This window comes from Takifugu flavidus, chromosome 11 (assembly GCF_003711565.1).
Source record: "Takifugu flavidus isolate HTHZ2018 chromosome 11, ASM371156v2, whole genome shotgun sequence".
In the NCBI taxonomy this organism is placed as follows: domain Eukaryota; kingdom Metazoa; phylum Chordata; class Actinopteri; order Tetraodontiformes; family Tetraodontidae; genus Takifugu; species Takifugu flavidus.
Genome location: NC_079530.1, coordinates 2,772,130 through 2,792,125, shown reverse-complemented (window position 1 = coordinate 2,792,125; position 19,996 = coordinate 2,772,130). Strand labels below are relative to the sequence as shown.

Genomic DNA, 19,996 nt, shown 5'->3' with positions numbered 1-19,996 from the left:
CACCTATTGAGCCGAGTTAACGACCCAACAAAGGGACCGGCATCAGAGGGGTGGGTGGGTGGGGTTCCAACACTCTGGGGAGACTGAGAGCTTAAACTTGACATCTGGCCTCCGATCACGCAACAAGTTTCGGGCCAGCTGCCCAAATAGGTCTGCTTTTTCCTGCTAAAAACACCTCATCCATCTGCTGAATTTCTGCTCCTGCAGTCCTCCCCATGATTGCCTGAGGCTCTTCTATTCACAGACACGTGCAGCGTGACACTGATCCCACCTATGACGCCCATCCATATTTAAAGGGGAGTGTAGGTGACCTGAGGATGTGTGGGAGGGGGGGGGGGTGCAATTTTCGGCACGCTTGGGCCCCTCGCGCAGCGAGAACGTTCAATAACACGTTTGTCCGATATTTCCTCAAATTACAGTCATGTGATATATATAATGCCCGATGAACTAATGGGCTTGAACGTAGGAGACGGAGATGACACGTGCCACCAAAGATGGGATCAGGGAAACTCGATCCCATGACGAGCGTGTAAGGATGACAATGCGGATAGCAATTAGCTTATGAACACAACAGGCGACACCTGCCTGCGGCCCAATTACACACGCTGTTGTGTTCGGTGTCACCCAAGTTAAAACGGGAAGATGAAAATTTAATCGTGATGCAAAGAAATCAAATCTGAATGCGGAGTAGGTCCTTTCTATTGGGTCATTGAGCTGATGATGCCAGGGCAGCTGGGAAGGGGGGAAAGCCTCTTCAGGACTCCCTTATTGATTGCTGTGTGTCGAGAAAGTCCAGCCCAACAAAAGCATCGGCCAGTAAACAACACAAGTGTGTCTTTTCCGAAAAGGTTTTCCAGTACGGCGGCTCACATAGGCAAATGAGGGGGGGTGGGGGGGAAGGATTTAACAAGCAACCCTGCTACTCCGTTGTCTGACAACACCACTTCTTCCTCCCAGGAAGCCATGGGAATTTGCCCGGAACAAAAGGAAGAGCTGCTTTAAGGAAAAGGAGAAGTTTGACGCAAATCAGCGCATTTGAAACCGCTAATTGTGTCGCGGTCTTTTAATCCAGGGGACTCTTATTGCACCCATGAGAATGATAAGACAGGTGCTGAAAAAATAATTAGAAAAAAAAAAACACTTAACAGAAGACTTGCATCAGATTGGGATTAAAAAGATCTGCTGCACTGGTATTTTAGTTAGTAATTTAAGGTCATGGACACTGAAATAAACAAGCCACACATGTCTTCTTTAGAGTGAGTTTATTAAAAATTACAATCGCGCTTGTGTCATTTTAAACTACAACCAACGGAATTGTGACATTTTAACAGTAGCCGACGGTACCATGAAGAAAACTCAAATGATCAGATACTTTTTTAAGCCCCCAGAGTTTCTAGAACTGCCATTATGGCCTACAAATCACCTCTAATGCATATAAGCTAAAACCTTTATTATTTAAGGAAATGCTGTTTAAATAATAAACAATAATACAAGGGGTACATAAATAAACACTAAAATACACTTATGTGCATTAACTAATCCAGTTGAAAATGCAACATGACAGAATTTAGAATGAAGATGTAATTTCAGGTCCAACTGAACTCAACCCGCGTTGATGTTAAATGTTTATGCTTTATTGTGCTGCGCTCTGTTTATCCCACCTCTGCACAATTCGGCTTTAACTGCGAGATCTTTCACAAACAGTCATCATTTCCTTCAAACGTGTGCGCCACATTACAAGCATTGTCAGGGGATTTACTGGGAGCTTAAGTCTTACTGTCTGGCAGCTGGATGTGGCCTATGGCAACTCGCGCCGCGTCACAGTGGAAAACCTGCCAGAGGAAGGTTGTGAGATTTGACTCCAGCTTTGTGTCATTGTCATGGAAGGCTTCGATGCTTTGACAACACTGGGGAAAATAAAAAATAGCAAAATGTTTGCACACTAATTACACGGGTTTACGTGGACGCCAGCCCACACGGTCAACTCGGGCTGGAGGTTTTGCGAATTATTGCTGACAAAAATCAAACCATGGCATTAAAAGGGCTGCAGAGAGGAGAACATGATGATACAGGGTTGAAGTTGCCTCTCTAACCCCGAGCTGCAAAACAATTAAAAATAAAATGTTTTAACACTCGGCCTTTAAATTTGTGACATTTTCCAGAGCTAGTAATTAAACAGGAGAACATCACACGAACGGAAAATGAAATGATTTGAACTGTTGTCCACTCGTTTTTAATTTCAACTGAATGGGGTCCACAAATGAATTCCACCTGCTTTTTTGATTTAGACCTTATCTTTGTTTTTCAATCATCCCTCCAAAGCAACAGTACTAAAACAGCACATGCAGCCAATATAGCAATAAAAAAGAAAATATATTATTTCCAAATCTTAGAATTACAATTGGTATTTACAATCGAGCGAAAACATGAACAGGTTGAACATTATTCTTTAAAAAAAAAGACCATATCCACCGTATGTAGGATAAGAGTTGTAAAAAAGTTAGTGAGGAAATGCTTCACCACCAAGAGAACAGTTCAAAGTGTTGGTACATCGACTGGAGGAGGCAATCACATTTTATCAAGTGATCCAAACAATCTTCTCAAACGCGGATGTAAATCAAACTGCAGCTGAGATGAATCCACTCAAATCACCAGCGGCACACACGTCGTCTGTGGACCCAAATTCTCAGAAGGCAGCAAGGTTCAATGGCCTTGTTGGCGTAGCTTTACAAATTTTAGTTATCAAAGCTGATCGTAATACATTCAATAACGGGAGATTTTGGCTTCAAGTCTGCGTACCTCGACATGAAATAACTACCTTCACAACAGCAGAAATCATACAAACATTACAAAAGTGTCTCTGTGTTGGGACATTCACATAGAAAAGAAAGAGGAATCATTTACAGTGAGTTTGACGTCTGACATTCCATATGTACAGTGTAGCACTTTGAGCTGTGATCAGGATCGGCACGTGCGTATGACAGGAAATCAGTGGAAACAGCAGCCAATGTTGAGATAATTGTTCAGATTCTAGCAGGAGACAGTGGTAGGTGGAGAAAACCCCAACTTATATTATTTTATAATATCAGTAGCAGCAGTGCTCCAGAGCTCATTCTGCATTTGTTCTGAACAAAGTCATAAAAGTGCTGAATAATGTGAAAAAACGACGTAGAAATACTGGAAGAGATAAAAGGTTGAAATGGAAATAGTGGCTAACCTGAATGACAACAACTTCCTGATTACTGAAGGTAAAACTCCAACTTGTGTATTGTGTAAGTTATTAAATACATTGTGACGTTAGTGTGTGAAAACTGGAGCAGTAGTGCTTTTTATTCCAAAAGCTCTTTTAGTTATTATTTTCTATGAGTGTTACAACAGTCAACCATGTGACGAGAGGGCTTAAAATACATTTAAATAATAACAACATGTCATAATAAAAGATTGTTCATGTACCCACATTTCTACCTGCAGCAGTACTTCGTACCTGCATGAGAATTTAGAGACAAAGCTTTTAAAAAAGAGATTAAGACTTTTCAAATCAACATTAACATGTGAGTATGGTTTAAACAAGATCACCCACATATTATAAAGCAGGGTACTTCATTAAGATTATTGCACTTTAGGTTGGTAAACAGGAAACAAAGAAGTGACCAGAAGAATGTACCTTTGTTCAGTTAAGAGGGGGGGAAAAAATCACGAGTCAGCATGCTGGACAGAAAGCAGACTGCAGATACTGTCAGGAAACATCTTACAGTAAGTCTCCTGTCTCTCTGAGGACGGCCATGAATCACTCCGGCAAATAGGCAGCGGAGGCTCGGAAACGGAGCCCCCGCTGCCTCTGCTACATGTGTTTTCTAGTTTAGGTGGCAGTGAGTGTAAACACAGCGGCTCCGTCTTCTCCATCCTTCAGCAAACAGCCCAGGCTGCAGCATCTGGTAAACAGGACTTTGGCTGCCTCCAAACCTTAAGGGCTCATGGGCAGAAGACAGATGCTGCGCGCGCGTGCGCGGCCGACTGCTGCCCGCTCTCACGTGTCCCGCTTGAACCGAGCGATGGATTTTTCTCCGCTCCCGTTAAAGCGCACGAGATTGTGCAGCAGAGTGATTTTAGACCCGAGCAAATAGTGGAATTTCTTTCGTTATAATAACAACTGCAAACAAAAAAACCCTCCCTGAACTGAAAAGAACAACTAAACCGTAGAAAAGAAAGCATAGAAAAATTAGAATTGATTACAAATGTTCTGAAACAACCCAGATACAGGTACCCATTTGTTCTCACTAAAGCATAACTGCCGTCTGCGGTTCTACTTTTTGCCAAGTTTACCCGCCTTCTTCTTTGGCTCGTAGGGCGTGCGGAGAATACTGGGCGTCTCCTCCATCACGCGCACAAGTAAGTTATCGATGTAGTCCTCCAGCTCCTTGATGTGGGCGTCTTTCTTTTTCACAATTTCTTTCTGCTTCACAAGCTCCTGCACCACCTCTTCAAAGGACAAGTTGCTGTAGGCGCTGACGCTTTCCTGCGTGGCGTGGCGAGAAATCAGAGACGAGAAAACAAACTTTATTAGAACATCATCGGAGAGTTTTCTACTGCTCCGATTTAAGACTTTTTCTCCGCCTTTTGAGACCTCAGTGAAAGCAGATGAAACATATCTGATCCGAAATTAGCATGTGATTAGTTCCTCCCACGAAATTACTTAGATTCTTGGCTAATTTATTTTTGCTACACTGTCTTAATAGCGTTTAAAATATTTAAAACTGAAGCGTTCGTAAAACGCCACTAGCTGACAACAAAAGTCAAAGTTCAATCTCGAGGCAAAAAAAAACAACCTGTAAATTAAACGTGTGGGTCTTTCGTGACCAATTATCACATGATCACATGAGATCTGGTGCTAATGATACAGAACTAAAGTGACTGATGTGCGACTGCAAATGAGTCCAGGGCAAAAACACTGACAAGCTCAGGATCTAATAACGCAGATTCGTTTGGTACAGGACATCCAGATCGTGTTGCCTGGGTACGATAGGAGCTGCGGTCATTTTTAATGAGGGAGCGCTTTATCGCTGCACCACTGCGCATCCCGTCCTGGACGGAAAGAGCAGCAAAGCCTTCACCTGTTTAAAATACCGGACTTATCAGCTTCCACTCCCACACAGCCTTCAAACCTCCGCTGTTGGGCAAAGACAATGGAGAACGACCTGCAGTGGGACTGCTTACCCCGGATCTTATCACATGGAACAGTACAGAGGCTACTGCAGGGGTGACACAAACCAAAATGAAATATTTGCCGCTGAGATTAAATGTCCAGTGTAGGGAGGGCTCTCAGAACAGAGCGAGGTAACTTACTCCACAGACACACGCACGCACGCGCACACACACACACACACACTTGAAAAGTGCATTTCTGTGGGAAGAGAAGGGAAATAAGTGAAAGAGTGCCAAGTGTCACAAGCAAGCATATGTACCAGCTACTTTGCTCTCACACACACATATACACCCACACACACACACACACACACACTGGCAGCTTTATTGGCTGGTGACAAAAGCCTGGAAATGACCATAAATTGGCAAAGTAATGATGACCATTTTTGTGCGATCAGTAGCGATAAGGCTTTCTCCAGTTGCGTCATTACAGTTTCTAATGAGCTCAGCTTTGAGAATCTAAAAGCTGGATCCTTTGAAATCCCTCTCTGCCCTCCCTCCCCCCCTCGTGTGTGGTTAATTAGGGCCTTGAAGCAGAGGAAACAGGAGCTGGTATTTCTGCGAAGGCACTGGACGGGGGCACATGTGTGGATACTGACAGCCCTCAACACCCACAAAGGAAGGTGAGGAAAGCCATTATCGGCATTCTCCTCCTCATTTAGACATCACTTTGGCATTTAGGCACCACTAAAGCTCCCGCAACTGCTTCATAAACACCACTGTTGACGGGCGATAAATGAAGACTTTGAGTTGCTCTCAAATTGGTGATGCCAGACGATTTAACAATCTTCTAAACATCACGCACAAATGACACTGTTGTGTTATTTCCCAACAACAAAAAAACCTCCAATTACTGACTTGGTGTGACGCACCACTAGGACCGGCCTTACAACACGAAATTTCACACCACTTCAAATCATGTCCACCTAAGACATGATGACCGACGTGTGCAGCTGCTAATTAGCTGAATGGCACCATCTGAATTTCCACTGGCCTCAGATCAGTGTCACCAGCTGCTATGAGGAATTATTTAAAGAAATAAAAAGACTTGAGAGCTGTCATTAACAATCCGTACAGCAGGAAAGCTAAGGACGCCTAACTGCGAGGGTCGTTCCTCCTCTTCCTCTTCATGTCAGCCAAGATCAAGGAGAACTGGAACAACTGACGAAATCATTAAAGACAAACTTCTTCCTCTTACATCTTTCTTGCCATTGATGTCCTTCTTCTTGAGGCCAAAGTTGAGAGCTTCTTTTCTTGATGGGGTTTTTTCACTGCAGAACAATTAAACAGAGGATCAGTAACCACGCCAGTCATCGCAGAACGATCTGGGGTTAATTATCACCAGCCTGCTGCGTCGATAGCGACAGTTTGATGCAGCTAAATATACCCCGTTTTTCACCATGTTTAAACAAATGACCAGTGAGCCTGTGTCTGACAAAAGCAGCAGTAAAGATGATGGACTGGTGCCTACAGAGATAAGTGGTTAATTGGCTGGTCTATCTGTGCAGAGGATCTCATTACTATAGCTCAGAAGGCTCTGTTATCAAGCTCAGGCTCTCTAAAGAGCCACTAATGACACCTTCTTCTCTGATATGGCAGAACTTCGCCACAGAGCTCAGCAACTCTTTATGAAATGCAGGAAACAGATGTAGCCAAGTTGTCTTGGACGGTGGATGTCTCCAGAATTACAAAGGTCCTGTCCTGGGACGTCAGAGGAGCTCCTTAGCCTCGTGAAAGGAGGGACAGCCCTTCTGCATAGCAGTAATTCTAAAGTCAGGTGTGGACAACTCTGAAGTGTAGAGGATCATTATTAGAAGCCAGGAGGTCTGAATGAAGCCACCTAAAGGAAGATTTCTGTTCAGTTCTTGATGCTGCATTGAATTTTGGGGTCGTTTGTACATTTCTGTATCCACAGTCTCATTTTGTGTTATTTTGTCTGTGCTGCAGGGAGGAAGGACATAGGTTCCATCTCACCTTTGTTACACCATTTTAACTGGACTGTGCAACAGTATTTCGTTATCCATCTTTCAGGTAAATTACTTCTAATCTGTTTCTCTTCGATTCAAAGATCTTTCAGTTTTGAGCATCAAAAGCAGCTTATTTGAAAAACTTCCCACAGATTTCTCCTTTCTTCCAGTTGTTAATCAATATATATTCTATAATTTTGGTGGCACTGCCGTGTATTTCCGTTGGACCCTCTCATGTATGGAGATCTTATCAATAAATTATGTGACCGTAGCCTAAAGATTCTTTTTTTTTATTACCTGTTTTTTCTAGAAAGTGGAATTTGTTTTTACGACAGAACTGAACTCTGACTAAGAGAAGACTTGGAATTTTTCAATTAAAAAGAAAAGAGAAATAAGAAGTTTGTGTTGACTGAGATGAAATAAAGCGCGGGTGACCTGGGTTTGTAGTTGGAGATGAACGGGTTCGTGTCTGCTGGCAACTCTCCACTGAAAGGGTTGGGGGCGCGTAGGTCGCCTGCGCTGCCCAAGCGCCCCCCATTGCTGGTCTTGCGCCCGTCCTTTTTCCCCGTCACACGTTCCAGTAGCGTGACCTTCTCCTTTTTCTCCTTCCGCTCTGCCGGGTCCCACAGCTGCCCGTGCTCCCCCTCGAATGGGTTGCGGTTGCGTGGGAGTGTGGCATACTTCTGTGGCAGGGCGTCACTGATATCAGTGAAAGGGTCACAGTGTGCCTCGTCGTCCTGGTAGCCTGGCACCTCACTCTGGGAACGCCTGTGAGGACCGCCTGAACTCGCTGAAGGAGGAACCAAATGCAACACGTCAGCTGACATGAGGCAAAGATTAGCATTTTACATACTACAAATCTTGAAGTATTGTGATTGATTTGCTCAAAGATGATAATCACTGATGTAGAATTATTAGAGATTATGAGAGTATCAACATTTAACTGTGAGCAGTCTGCATACCTACAATGGCGCCTCTCAACACCTATAGAATATCTGCATATACAGCCACAAGGACGGTAGGTGTGAAGCTCAGACGCAACATTGAGGATCAAAACGGCAGCGTGTCAAGAAAGCGCACATCGGAATTTTGCGCAGGGATTTCTGAATCTCGGAAAATACTGAAATCGGGTCCGACTGATTTAACGGGATCAGCGCCAGATTTGGAAATGACATCAGCGTTTCATCACATTCTTACCAGTTCTTCCTCCTTTCAGACGTTACATTAAATCGGTTTCCCATTGGGATCGCTTGGAAAAACAAAAGCTTTCATTCCTATTATCTATTCATAAATATCCTGGAAACCTGGAAATATCCTGGGACATTACAGAGCACCTGCTACAACACAATAAGCAACAGAAACAGTTCCAATATGATCGGTTATGTAATTGATTATATACAGTATGTTTTACACTAAGCTTATTTATCGTTATCCTGCATATGTGTGCGTTTAAACACATGATGGAATTCTATGAAAAAGTAGAACCTGCTGGTTTAAATATAATGAACATATGAAAGGTGCACTGATCATCAGAAGTTCTGTGGAGCCACTGTAAGAAGATTAAACACTTCATTAAAAATAACGGTACCATGACAGATGAACCTGGTGATGATAACGTGTTTTACTAGTCATGAACTCAATACCCAGGCACTGGGCTCTAAACTGCGCTGCTTGTGAATGGAAAAACTACGAGTGCAGACGGGTTATTGAACTCACCGCTCTCTTCTATGGAGTTCATGGAATCCAGTTTGGGCCTGAAGTGAGTTCCAATAAGGTCAGACATGGAATGGGCTGCAGACAGTTTGTGTGTCCCTGCGAGAAGAGGCCTCTTGCCCTTCGCTTCAGGCTGCGGTTGTGATTTCGGGACAGAGCTGGACTCTGAGTTGCACATGGCGGAGTGCGGCAGGATGGCTGAGGAGGTGTCCCCGGACCCGCCGTCGTGTTTCCGACCCTTCATTTTGTCCTTGAGCTTAGAAAAAGGTGAGCGGGGCTTCTCCTTCATGGAGAGGTCAAACATGCTGGCTGTCATGTTGTTCCTTATAAACTGGATGCTGACTTCGATACGACCACGTTCTTTCCTCTTCTTTCCCGGTTTGGACTCCAAAGAATACCAACTGCAAAGAGATGTGGTTGTTTTAGATAAGCAAAGTTCTCAGTTTCCCAACATCTATAATTATCCAACGTAATCTATAAAGTCACAAGATGGCAGAAGCCTGTTTGTTCGCAAATAACCCGAAAAACCCTGCTAACCTTTTAATGAACCCTAACTAGTTATTTCAATGAAAAGGCTAATTTGAAAAGATTAATCCAAAGGCTGAACACAAATACAGGGGCTTAATCGTTTGAAGTTGGTGGGAAGTGAAAATGCAATTTATCATTCAGAGTATAAACATTATTTTTTGGAAGCCTAACATAACAAATGGCCCTCTGCTGAATAATATAGGCCATTCCAGGCTGCATTTCGGCTAATATTTGTTTAACATCTCTGCTTTTTCAACTGGAAGTAATGGGATTTATGCTTGCACTGTGAGGGAAATAAAGTGGCATTTGCACAAATCTGCTCTTTGTTCGGAAATGCAATGACAAGCAATAAGGAAACTGCAAAGCTGTGTGATGGGGCAAACAAACGGTCCATACATGCTAATGAGAGATATTCCCGGTCAAGGAACCTGTGATTATATCCTTCAGCAAAGTGACATCATAGCACTCAATGCCTTATTTATGCCTGTGATAAAAATCTATTTTAACCACCTAGTCTGTAGCTCAGCAGCACACCCATGAAAGCCTTCGCCGGATCTGATTCCCAGGCTGTGCGCCATGCTCGGTCTGATCAACAGCCACAGCGTGCCGCTGCCGTGGGGGCCAGGGTGCACCTCTTGTGTGTCTCAAGGCCAAGATAAACCTGCCTGCACTTGGAGCCACAATCCTCCCACTTGGGCCTGGACCGCTGGGAAACTCCGCACAATCAGTAAGCACAGGTGTGGGATAATTATGGGCTGCCGACTCAGATATCACAACGGGTATTCCTCCCCAATATGTCAGTTCCAAAACACAGCAAATGGGCCACGGCGAACATGGGCCCGCTGTCAATTGTTGATATTGTATTGAGGGTCCCGGTATCATAGTCAAGTATGCCTGCAGTGTGGGATTAGCCTAACAAGCACCCTGAGTGTATGCATTACAGAACCGCTTCTGAAAATATGCAGCTCGGAGGTGCATCATTTCCACATGTCAAAACAAATGAAACCCAACCTCTCCTCACTGATGGATGGCAAGACTGAGGAGAAGGTGTCCAAATGAGTCTCCGTGTTCACATGTAGTGGAAGCTAATCAATACCGCATCAAACCTGATTATTCTGGGTTATTTTCTGTAATGGATGAGTTTTTAACTCATATATTCAACACTAGCAGGTTTATCATCATGCTGGCTTTCATTACATTCACCTATTGTATTTTCCCAGTGTGTAGGGAGGAGAACGGCCTTCTCAAAACAGTCGTTAATGAAAGAGGTGACTCAGTTACAGGCACGCCCATTTTTTGGCAAGCAGTGTCTTTTCCCTTGTCTCTACCTGAAATTTAAAGCCTTCGCTTCACCGGACATGCATTCTTTCTTTTTTGAGGAAGAATTATGCTCCTAGATTCGTCCACACCGCAACGTTTACTTCCCAAGATACATTTATTAATATAATTGTACAGGAGTGACTTCCAGAACATGTTTAACCAGCTGCACCAGTTCCAATTAGGCCAACTGGTGCTCAGCATGTCAGAGTTTAAGCTAAAAATAATCTCTGCACAATGTAGGGCAATTCATTGCTAAGCCCCAAACAATAGTGTCCATAAAATGGGACATTTTGCCAAATATCTCAAAAAGACACCAATGCATTATCACACTCGCTTTTGATTGAAATCACAGGAGAACAATTCTGTTCTGTTTCTGGCTGCTTTTTTTTTTCTTGTGTGGCTGCAGCTCAGTCTCTAGGGGACTGGGTTGAAGCGGTTCAAGCCTCGGATAAAATATAGAAGGTGTTCTGGTCATAGACAAGCGGTGACGGCACACCTTCAGAAGACTGCCGAGGTACCCTGGAGCACTAAACCCCCCAAATGCTCACACAGTGCCCTTTGAGGAGATGGCAACTTATTCAGGGGTGGACCTGCCTTTGCCTATATGCAGCTGGGATAGGCCCCAGCACCCTCCACGTGACGCCAAAAGGGATATAGCGGTAAATCAAAATCATCTATAAGACACACACAGAGCAAATACGGGATAATTTCTTTGTTCAGTTCTGGAAATAGACTTTAGACTTCCTCTCAGACACTGACTCCTCTTTAGTAACTACATGTACACAAACCATGAGTGTGAGCTGGCAGTGACATGAACAATGATATGAATGATATAAGTATCCCGTTCTCAAAACAGTCGGGAGGAAATACACTTCACCATCTCTGTTGAATAAGCATTACTGCAAGACTAAGAGCTGTTTTGGAATGTAATGTTAATAGCAAGCTAAACCGTAACTTTGTGTGTTCATTTCATTTAATTACCGGTAGTTTACGTTACTTATGATAGATTTTACAATCCTCCTTTTTGTTTAACTATTTACTGAACATTTTTCAGAGGCATCGACTCATCAATTACAGATAAGTAGACAATAATTTGTCCTGTGTGATATTAGTCAGTGGAATAATTGCCGATGGCTCGATAAACCCTACAAAACATTGTCAAAGAATGCAAGTGTTCTGAGATTAACTTGATACTTACTCAGTTTTCTTTCGTTGCTTGTTATCAAAAACTTGGTTAAGGTTGATGGACCTCTGGCCAAGGAATTTGTCCATACCAACCAAGGACCGATGCATGACGATTAGACAGAGTTCGTAGACTTCTGGATTACCTTCCAAAAGTAATCCCGGCAATTCAAAGGAGGCTTCTTCTCTCCAGACAGGGTCAAGTGTCTTCTCGGCCACTGATGTTGAATACTTTTCTTTGCCCATTTGAATAATAGTGTAGGCATCATTGGTGCTGTTTTTGCCTTTGGGTTGTAAACTGGTTGCTTGGAGAACAGTGACTTGGACGTGGGTTGGAAACCACTTCTGCGATTGTGCAGCAAGCGACATTGTCAGCACGGTTTTAACAAAAGTCCGTTCAGAAGAAATCGGATACTTAATATTGAGTTGAATAATGACACTGCAGACATGGATCACTATTGTTCACCGTGGCAACACAACTGATGCGCCGACACACCGACGTCCAAACCATCGATAAATCATGTAGGATGAAAAGAAAACAAAAAAGAAACATCATCAGTTATCTTAAAAAAAAGCAGACACGTGAATTAAAATGTAACAAAATATTCATAACATTAAATAATTTCAAGAATGAAATAGACCATTTCCTTTGCTGTCTGTTGCCTAATCTGAAAATCAAAGACAGATTGATGAGCTCATCCAGTTTGGGCTTGGTCACCATACTGGTGAGTGACTCAGTGACAGACTGACTGCACCATACTGACTTTAAAAATAAAATAATCCAAAATAAACGTGTGGGGCCAGTTCATTCAGGGTGAGCAGCCCGTACATTGTGAAAATGCATCACTGGTACTAAAGTAATAGCGAAAAGGCATTTGATTGAGTCAAGATAATTCTATCAGGGTAGACTTTAGCCTTAAATAAACACCTTTACTGCTTGGTTACTACTGTCTGTCAGGGAGCACTGAAGCTTAAAAATTAACTTTTAATAAAACGACGGCATTGTAGTCAAATGTATTCTGAGGGATTACTTTAGCTATATGCAGCTAGTCACTGAGCTAAGAAGAACATTCATCACATTTAGAGTGCCTCACCTCGGTGCCATCACAGCAGCGGATTTCGGATGAGATGGTATCAAAAGCAGCCTGAATTTCCATTCATGAGAAGTTATTCTCACATAGATTATATGAAATATTAGCTTGCAGCTGATGTTCCTGTTGTTTCTGCTCGGCTTTTGCCGACAGTCAGCTTTACTTCCTACTGCGACGTCACTTCCGCAACACCCTGCGAAAGTTCAAGCACGAGCTCCGCACACGCGCACGATGAACGTGTCGTTTTAAAACCTGTCGAAGCATTTAATAATAACTTTACTTTTAAGATATCGATTATTTTCATGGAAATGACTGAAATGACTTCTTTTTAAAAATTCTAAACTTGAGGTTAGGTGTATATTTTCCACAGAGGAATCATTTACATGTGTGAATATCTTTGTTTTTAGTTACTACATGTGCTACTTTTAATAGATGTTATTTCTGCATTATTAGGTAGCTAAAATTATATCGTTTATTTTTTCAAAAAAAGGAAAAATGTGCTATAAGTATTGCTGTGTAAGTAATCACTGAGTAATCTCATAAATTTTCTGACTAGTTAATACACTGAAGATATTGGCCATTTGTGCATATTTGTGCATGTATGAAGGTGTACTTTGATGCACTTTATTTTTTTTGAGAGGTAAATCATATAAACATGGGAAGTGCTTTTGTCTGATGAGTGGGAGAAGGAGGTGCAGATAAGGGGTGCACTTGAATGAACACAGACATGGTTGTCACCCCACTTGACAAGTGCATCTAAACCAAACACACCTGCCTGTGTGGGTTTTTATCGTTCTGCCACAACCAGTGCAGTATGTACACACCACTGGGCTCGGCCTCCGGCTGGGCCATCCATCAAACCAAGATTATTGCACTTATCTAGAGTACATCTTTGAATGAAATGCTGGGGCTTAAAGTGAAATACGAGGCTGTGCAAAAATGCAAGTCGGACTTTAATACATTTAAAGATCTCATCCGCGTGTTTTACATTACAAATCACACCTGGCATTTATATATTTGGATTTGTTCAAAAAATATATTTGGATGATAAAACAAAAACAAAAACAGTACAGTTGGCATTTTAAACGATACCACCTGTACCATCGTTACTGTTGTGCTTGGCTGGACTGCAGGCGTTGTGTCTTGTGACAAGGGAGCAATAACAACAGCAATGAAAAAGGAAACGATAACAGCATCAACATGATTTATTTGCACTAGTAAGGGAGCGTTGGATCAAACACACCAAACAGACAATCAGTGCAGAAAACAGCTGTTTAATTCCAACTGATTTAGCGAGCTCTGTTAAGGACACGCTAACATTCAGGGTTTTATGTTCACAGTGATTATCAGGCAATAGGCCTCGAGGTGCATGATAGCAAAATAAATGTGCTGTTGTCATCCCGCTCATGGTAAAATTCATGGATGGTCCTCTATTTCACCTGTCTCATTTACGGGACTCATACAACCTCTCCTCATCCCTCTCACACAAATACATTCTCCAAACAGGTCAGTGCAGGGTTAGATTCCATCTCCCTTTCTCTCTCTCTCTCTCTCTCTCTCACACACACACACACACACACACGCACACACACACTGAAGACATGCAACACCAATATATAACAAGCTAAATCAGAGGAAAATATATGACCATGCAGCTGAACATCAGCAGCTATTTCCCGATATTTTTCCTTCATAGCACATCCTATTCTGCATATTTTGTGTTCAGATGACAGATTGTGTCCCCCAAAAAAAGAAAATGCAAGAAACAGATTCAAATATTAGTTTGAAGTGTTACAGCGTTTAAACCTTTTCTGTTGCTGTAGTAACCACAGCAACGTGCGGCTCTTCTTTTCAAAAGAATCAGTGAAAAGTGCAAATTATTTCCCCCCGACTTGTTCTTGTTGAAAAACATATTGGTGTGAACATTTTACTTTCCTTTTGGAGTTTGTCACCCTCCAAAGGTTTTAGTTTCTTATTTCTTGGAAGAGACTCTGAGCTCCTAGATTGTTGAGGATGGTAAATTTAAATGTCTGTCTTACACTGTACTGCTTACACATGTGTTGCTGTGATATTTTAGTAGATTATTACCCGTTCACAATTTTAACTATTAGAAATATCTCACCTAAACATTATTTTTAGGTCCTGACACTTTCAAAGTAATGGTTGTGATTGTTAGCTAGCTTTTCTGGAGGACTCTGTAACGCACCCCTTTGACTTTTACAGGTTTAAGTTTGAAGACAAAAACATTCTGAAGGTAAAACATCCTCCCCGAACAGCTGGACATGTGTACTAGTGTGTAGTAGTGCACGACAGTGAATTTCAGAAATACAATATTACACTTTTATATCCGTGTTTAGCAGTGTCACCATCGGTGGAGAGAAATACGGCTTAGCTGGACTCTAGAAGGTTTGTGACACTTTCTTTCACTTGGCAATAATTCATCCACATTTCTCTGGTCCTCCATAGGAACATAACGACGCAGCGGTGCGCCTCTGTGAGATAAAACATGAAATTTGCTGCATTCCAACATCACCTGCATCGGCTGCTGCATTTAAAAACACAACGCTGCACCATAACTTAGGGAGCTGTAACCAAAGACATTGTAAGGGAACAGTGCTGAAGGTCATAAACTGTCCAGGAACCTCTTGATCCACATGTTGGACTCTATTAGCTGTAGCCTCTCATGGCCACCTGGCACATGGTTCTGGTTTTGGCCCCTCTCTTTCACACCAGATAGGTTGTATTACATTTATTAAACACTTTTTTAAAAAGTGGTTGGCTGCGGGATTATCCATCTGTTGAGGACAAGAGAAAGCACATAAAAGAGACGTGAGGCGCGGTGGGATGAGGGGAAACAGTTGTGATGACGTGCCGGTCTTAATGTGGTGCAGGTCTCTGTTCTGGACGGCTGACTGATTTAAAAGGTACAGCTTTTAGTCGAGTGAGGAGTTACATCACAGATGAGTTTTAATAAAAAAAGAAGGATAAAGGCACACAAATCAGCCCTGCTTTGCTCTCAGGAATGTTTTTGTGCTAAGCTTTGATATACAGGTGCAGATGTGCGACCGCTGTATGAAGCCCACGGTCCGAAATAGCCTGCAAAGCTGGAGCAATATGTCAGCTGGGAGACTCCCCAAAGGGCTCCGTTTCCTCGCAGCCTCAAGATGAGCGAGACTGACGGCAGTAGAACCTTTGCAATTTACTGATAAATGGGCTTAATGTGTGCTTCTGGTTTAAGGAATAATTTATTCAATTAAACAAGTTTTTTTTTAAGGTGATTCTCATGAAAACTTGATTTTAACTGTAATACCCTGAAGGAATGGGTAATGCATATTGTCTGTTTGAGTTTGTGTAGCATACGTGTGTGTGTGTGTGTGTGTGTGTGTGTGTGTGTGTGTGTGTGTGTGTGTGTGTCTGTGTGTGTGTGTGTGTGTGTGTGTGTGTGTGTGTGTCTGTGTGTGTGTCTGTGTGTCTGTGTGTGTGTGTGTGTGTGTGCAAGGTCTTTAAAGATATAAATGTACTACATAATTTACACTGACTGTTTCCATGCAGGGTTCTAAAGAATGATTTCATGCAGTACATGTACAGCAACACGCTTCCAGTTTGTGTTGCTAACAGAGAAGAGCAGGTGTCCTTCTGGCCCCAGTGTGATGACGAGGTGCCCTGGCCAGAGGAAGGCCCCCCACACACGTGCATGCCCCTCGGCCATGCGTGTACAGCGCAGAATCATTCATCAGAACTGTTCAGGAGACACCGCGAGACAAAGTTCAGAGGCGCTTTAATGACAATAGCATGTTCACAGAGCAAAAGAGAACTGTCAGCTCTGAATGGATTGGGAATGGCAGAACAAAGGGGAGGCATTTCTAAGCCCTTCACGGCGCCCTGTCGGGCGTGCTGAGGTCCAGGAGAAACTGCTGGTTTTGTAGCAGATGCTGCTTGTGCGGTGCTGTTGGGTTCATGCTGATTTCGTCCTGCTCAGTAAGAAAGCTCATTCCTTATTTGCTGTCCCTGTCAATGCTGCCATGTCCGTGTGAAATGCTTGTAGTGCTCCTCTGCTGGTGGATTCCCAGCTCCAAACGCAAAGCTAAACACAGCCCGGCCTTTTAAAGATGTAAAGTCATTTAAAGTAATGAAGCCAGAACGCGTATCCCGATTACCATAATAGGTGGAATATATACTGTACTAGCATTTGCATAGCCAATAGGATGTGCTAAATCTTAACCGTCACTTAGACTGAGACATTTAAATGAGAAACAAATGGGGCATTTGGACAGACTATGCATCTTAAACACACAGCCATAAAGTAGTCTTACCTTAGCCCTACAGAGAAACTGAGGGGGATGTTACATTTACCAGCTTTCAAAGCTAGAAGCGAAATGGAATCTGCTTATTACCACTTTCTACGAGGATCAACATCCCACACAGCAACTCTGTCTGCATAGTTTATAGCAATTTGCCTATATTAAGTATCAGATTATCATTTTCCTCTGCACACAAATGCATGATTAACACATGAAGTCTGTCAGACCAGCATGTAGATAAGATGCAACTTTATGACACCAAAGAAGGAATATATAAATATCCCAACAGAATTATCTGCATCATTGTATCATTTCCATGTATAAATGGGTGAAATGACTCCGCTTTAATTTGTGTATTATTGTATTAAGTGTTGCTGAATTTATTCTATCATTAATTATAATTGTGTAATGCACTGAAATGATGTCAAATAGGCCATGAAAAGATGTACAATTTTTAATCGAGATGATGTTTGTTGAATTATGGATGAAAATTTGGTTCAAACGAAACCCAGAGTTCAAAAGTTCAGGGACCTGCGAAATGAAGGGCCTCGCGCTGCGAAACCACGGCAACAATGTTGATGATGAAGAGCAGCAGCAGCCTCCCAAAAAGTTTCCTGATAGTACCTGAAAAAAAGTATTTGTATTGGCTGCGGTGCAACAGAAGCAAGCACACATCTAATCCCAAAGATTTTGTGTGTGCGTGTGTGTGTGTGTGTGTGTGTGTGTGTGTGTGTGTGTGTGGTGTGTGTGTGTGTGTGTGTGTGTGTTGGGGGAGCCTCCATTTCTGGCTAATAATGGCTGAAACAGATGACATTTATACTGACATTGCCAAAGGCCAAGAAAGTATCTCTAACCTGGAATGACACATATCACAGATTACAGGTTAGCGTCAGACCATAGCTGCCATGATTTACTGTCATTTGTGTCAGCAGCCCCCCCCTCCAAAAAAAAAAAAAATTAAATTCCCACGCATAGAAACTCTGGCTTCATTTTAAGTCCTCTCTTGAAAAACGGCGTTGTGGTTCATTTTGTTTTCAGACTTGCATCTCGCTTGTTTCGAGCGTCCAGACCGGCATCGGTGTCGTCTGCTGGAGGTGTTGGCTCTCCGTCCCCCCCTGCCCAAGGAGCCGTCCCCTTGCTTAGGTTGAACCAGACATCTCTCGTGTTCCCCCTCATCTCCGCGACGCACTGACCCTCTCACATCAGCAGGTTTTACATCTTCCCGGGGTTTAATGCCTCTTCCAGATGTGCTCATTTCAGTGTTGCAGCGTGTTTGCTTTAGAGCCACTTTAGAGCCAAATATTCTTCTTACTGGTGTAAAGGGGCTGATAACTGGGAAACGTCGTCGACATGACAACAAAGGTCAGAGTCTGTGATGGAGAAATGCTGAGGTATTGTCTTTACTGGTGTCATATCTACTACAAAGGTTACCTAGATGACATTATGCACAGCCGACATCTGCGACTGGCACTTTGAGGTCCGTGACCTTTAGCATGTATGCTACTGCAATGTGAGTTTTTTTTTTTTTTTTGATAGGTAAAAATGTAAATTTAATTCAGTGGTTTATTGAATAGGTTCATGGGGTATGCTTGAATTTAGAACAGAAGCATTACAGCTATGCTAACCAACAGGATCAAATTAGGATTATAATGTTCTTTTCTCTTTTCTGACCAGAGAACAATGTTGAGCTAGAAGAAGCTTTGTATCCTAGTTGGAGCTGATCAGTCCAAAATATCTACTGACACAATTAACTCTCAAATCTGGAGCCGTTGTTGAAAACTGGTCCTGTCACATGAATGCAAAGTTATCGGTCCTTTTTTTTTTTTAAAAAGTGAAACGATCACTCCCAGTTAGGGAGACGGAGCTCAGAGGGGCGATGTGGCGGCAGACTTTGTGATAAATCGATCCCTGTCCACACGTGACAGGACTGATTATTTACACGTCTCAAACAAGCACGTTTGGTTTATTTCAGGGTGAGCCTTTCAAACGTGAATTAATTCTCCTCTCGTAAATAGTTACACATTTTCAATTACGAACATGTTACAAACCTCATTTTGATGCCAGCCAAGAAGAAAAAAAGTCACATTGAAACGTGGCTTTTGCCACAAATGCTCTATTTTTCTGCAGAAAGGCCAATTTGATGCTCATCATGTGCCCTGGTGTACCGAAGAGCTGTTTAAAGAACATCAATGCAAAGGGGGATTAAATATTCCTGTATTTTGCTAATCATTTATGAAATGCATAATTATCTGAGCTGCTTGTTGAGTGGATTAGGATTCATTGATTTTCTCTCTCTCTCTCGTCGCCTCCCTCCATATATATAGCATCTACCTAAGTCCCCAATGGAAATATTTTGGATAATACTTCCATATATTGTTGGCAGAGCTGCACTCTGGTTCATATTTCATGCAATGTGAATGACTAATCCATGAAATGTGTGGGTGGGATGATTAACACAGACACCAGCGCTGAAAATATGTTTGCTTTGAAACTCTGAATGTGACACGTACGTGAAACTATGAATAATTGGCACAGAGCGGGAACCTGCGTTCGGAACTCGGAAACACAGTTTATGACTAATTGTGTTAAGTGAAAATAAAGTGCACTTTTGTTCCTGGGATAATTAGCTTTTGAATGTTGTGAGGCTCTCCTGGGCTCTGCTGCACCCCCCTTCCTGCTCTCCCATCAGGTA

The 19,996-nt window shown here is 42.6% G+C and overlaps 1 protein-coding gene across 3 annotated transcripts; it reads right to left on the bottom strand.

The window, feature by feature from the left end:
- Positions 1-1,245: 1,245 nt before the first annotated feature.
- Positions 1,246-13,203, bottom strand: LOC130534026 (rab11 family-interacting protein 2). Of its 3 annotated transcripts, none has more exons than XM_057047885.1 (6): positions 13,007-13,203; positions 11,929-12,391; positions 8,886-9,283; positions 7,605-7,959; positions 6,401-6,473; positions 1,246-4,525 (listed from the first exon to the last, which is right to left on the bottom strand). In XM_057047885.1, the coding sequence occupies exons 2-6, from the start codon at positions 12,279-12,281 to the stop codon at positions 4,304-4,306; spliced, it is 1,401 nt and encodes a 466-aa protein (XP_056903865.1). In that variant the 5' UTR covers positions 12,282-12,391; positions 13,007-13,203; the 3' UTR covers positions 1,246-4,303. The 3 variants fall into 3 exon arrangements, with proteins under 3 accessions (XP_056903865.1, XP_056903867.1, XP_056903866.1); XM_057047887.1 differs by having other exon boundaries at positions 1,246-4,516; XM_057047886.1 differs by having other exon boundaries at positions 7,605-7,950.
- Between the last annotated feature and the right edge of the window lie 6,793 nt (positions 13,204-19,996).